Source organism: Sinocyclocheilus rhinocerous, unplaced genomic scaffold, assembly GCF_001515625.1.
Source record: "Sinocyclocheilus rhinocerous isolate Xijiao unplaced genomic scaffold, SAMN03320098_v1.1 scaffold3614, whole genome shotgun sequence".
Lineage (NCBI taxonomy): Eukaryota > Metazoa > Chordata > Actinopteri > Cypriniformes > Cyprinidae > Sinocyclocheilus > Sinocyclocheilus rhinocerous.
Genome location: NW_015648617.1, coordinates 330,392 through 333,156, shown reverse-complemented (window position 1 = coordinate 333,156; position 2,765 = coordinate 330,392). Strand labels below are relative to the sequence as shown.

Sequence of the window (2,765 nt, the reverse complement as noted above, 5' to 3'; positions counted from 1 at the left end):
GATTTCGATATATCGTGCAGCCCTAATAGTTATCTTAGTTATCGTTCCTTGGTGTGAACGGTCCTTAAGAGTTGAGCACCACATCAGTCAATTTACTTAAGAGATTGTTCACAAAATGAAACTTGTCAGTTGAAATAGTCTACTGAAATGTACTCACTCTCAGGTTGTTGGAAACATGTATGAATTTCTTTCTTCTATTAAACAGTCAAAGAGCCAAGCCAGCAAAACTTTTGTCCAACCGTCATGTTATATATATATATATATATATGCATGCAGCACAACTGTTTCCAACATTGATAATAAAACGCCATATTAGAATGATTTCTGAAGGATCATGTGACACTGAAGACTGTAGTAATAGCTGATGAAAATTCAGCCACCACAGGAATTTAAATTATATTTTAAAATGTGTTAAAATAGAAAACCGTTATTTTAAATTGTAATATTGCACAATATTGCTTTTTTGTTTTTTTTTACTGTATTTGTGATCAAATAGATGCAGCCTTAATGAGTATAAGAAACTTCTTAATCTTAAAGTATTCAGTGGTTATTCATTCTGAAAATGTATGTGCAATAATTAGCAATAGGACACCTGAGCTAGATGAGCTCCACACGAAGATCAAGAGGTCTTGTGGTAATTCAGACACATTACTCTTTGATCAGATCACAGGCACCACATCTTCATGCTGCTGACATGGTGAATTTTAATGCAACTGTGTTTTGAGATGAGTTCTGCTGTGAAAACCATTTGCTGATTGAATATTCACTGATTGGCCTTCCATCTCCCTGCCCAATTCTCTAATCTTATTAGAAATCCATAGGGTTCCCACGGTCAGGGGAAAAAATAAAATAATATATAAAATCCTGAATCTGTAAAGTCTTTTCCATGAAGACAAAATTTACGTTCTTTATAGAAATCGGCCTATAATAATTCATTCTTTCAGAAGGATGTGTTTTAAATGTGTAATCAACAATGGACTAAACTTCTCATTGACCCCGGTCACTAAAGAGGCTTTGGGGTTGCTGTGTCTTGGCGCCCAGACACGTACTCTGAGGCAGTAGGGACAATGAATTTCATTCCAGAATGCAGCTGCTCTCTTTATGTGTGCTATTAATGCCCACTGTATGTGTCGAATCTAGAATATCCGCTGCCTTGTGGCCAACAACTGTTGCAGTCACGTTTCTATGCTTGAGTGATGCATAGTTCCCTAGTTAACACTCAGTTACAGTGAATTTTGTTTCTATGGATATAGAAAAAGTTAAATATGAAGTAATCTCTTTCACTCTCTCGGTCTCTCGCACTCGCTGACTCGATCTTTCGTTTATTTTTCAGTTTGATGAGGGTCGCAGTACATTCGATGGAGAGATCAGCAAAGAAAATCTACTGACCTTCATCAAATCCAACCAACTTCCCTTGGTCATTGAGTTTACAGAGCAGGTACACTTTATCCACACTTGTCTCTTGTTGTATATACTGACATTACAAATGTGTGTTTGACCTGTTGCATACAGACCCAGTTGGCCTATTTATATTTTCATTGAAAAATTGATTGCATTTTTGCCATATTGTGGAGGGAACAATAGATTCTGAGATTCTTATTTCTCGTCTACAGACTGCTCCAAAAATCTTTGGAGGTGACATCAAGTCCCACATCCTAATGTTTGTGCCCAAAACAGCCAAAGACTTCCAGGATAAGATGGACCAATTTAAGAAGGCAGCTGAGGGCTTCAAAGGCAAAGTGGGTATTTTTTTTATTTATTTTTCTATTAAACGGTGTCAGTGTATGTTTTGCTGAATACATTGGAGTTTAACCTAATACTCTTTCTCCACAGATTCTCTTCATCTTTATTGACAGTGATGTGGATGATAATCAGCGAATTCTGGAGTTCTTTGGTCTTAAGAAGGAAGAGTGCCCAACAATCCGCCTCATTACCCTAGAGGAAGAGATGACCAAATACAAACCAGAAACATCAGAAATCACAGCAGAGAACATCATTACCTTCTGCACAGACTTCACAGAGGGAAAGCTTAAGGTGGCTGAGAACTTTGTTTAGGTTTAGGTTTAAACAATGTCTGTGATGGAAATGAGTCTTTACGGTCGATTTAGTAGTGACTTAAAATTGGCACTTAAATGACTTGAAGAAAATGTGTTCTGTCTTTTTGGAATGATGTGTGTGTGTGTGTGTGTGTGTGTTTTGAATGATTGTAATGTCTTTCAGCCTCATTTGATGAGTCAGGACATTCCTGACGACTGGGATAAGAACCCTGTCAAGGTCTTGGTGGGCAAAAACTTTGAAGAGGTTGCCTTCGACCCCGCCAAGAATGTCTTTATAGAGTTTTGTACGTATTTTTTCTCTATATAAAAATGTCTTTGCTTAGATGCAAGTTCTGTAGTCTTGAATGTTGCTTGTCATTCCATGTCTGAGCATTTGGTTTGAGAGATCACTTTGCATGGCATATTGCCTGATTTATTTTGAAAGTGGGATCTTTTGATTGCCTATCCTAATAGCCTGGCATTGTAAACACAAGATTCCTGTATCTGTCCAAAAGCATACTGCTAATCCTGGCACGGGCACCCACAGGATACTTACTTGGAGAGCTCTCCTTCCTATATACTCTTAAACTTGCTATAATAGGAAAGAGCGAGAAATGCAGAGATCATTTTGGCTCTAGAGATCTTTAAAGCAAACTGCTTCCCAAACTAGCATTTCTATGAGGAAAGGGACTTTTTTTTTTTTTTTTACATGGCTGTGACTGACTTTCT

General features: G+C 37.5%; 1 protein-coding gene across 1 annotated transcript in view; it reads left to right on the top strand.

The window, feature by feature from the left end:
- Window positions 1–1,324: 1,324 nt before the first annotated feature.
- Window positions 1,325–2,765, top strand: part of LOC107710009 (protein disulfide-isomerase-like) — a gene marked incomplete at its 5' end in the record, with an annotated part of 12,696 nt that continues 11,255 nt past the window's right edge. Inside the window, 4 exons of the mRNA XM_016514685.1 lie at window positions 1,325–1,438; window positions 1,614–1,739; window positions 1,834–2,034; window positions 2,221–2,341. Coding sequence (XP_016370171.1) covers window positions 1,325–1,438; window positions 1,614–1,739; window positions 1,834–2,034; window positions 2,221–2,341 — 562 coding nt within the window. The remainder of the gene's footprint in view (window positions 1,439–1,613; window positions 1,740–1,833; window positions 2,035–2,220; window positions 2,342–2,765) is intronic.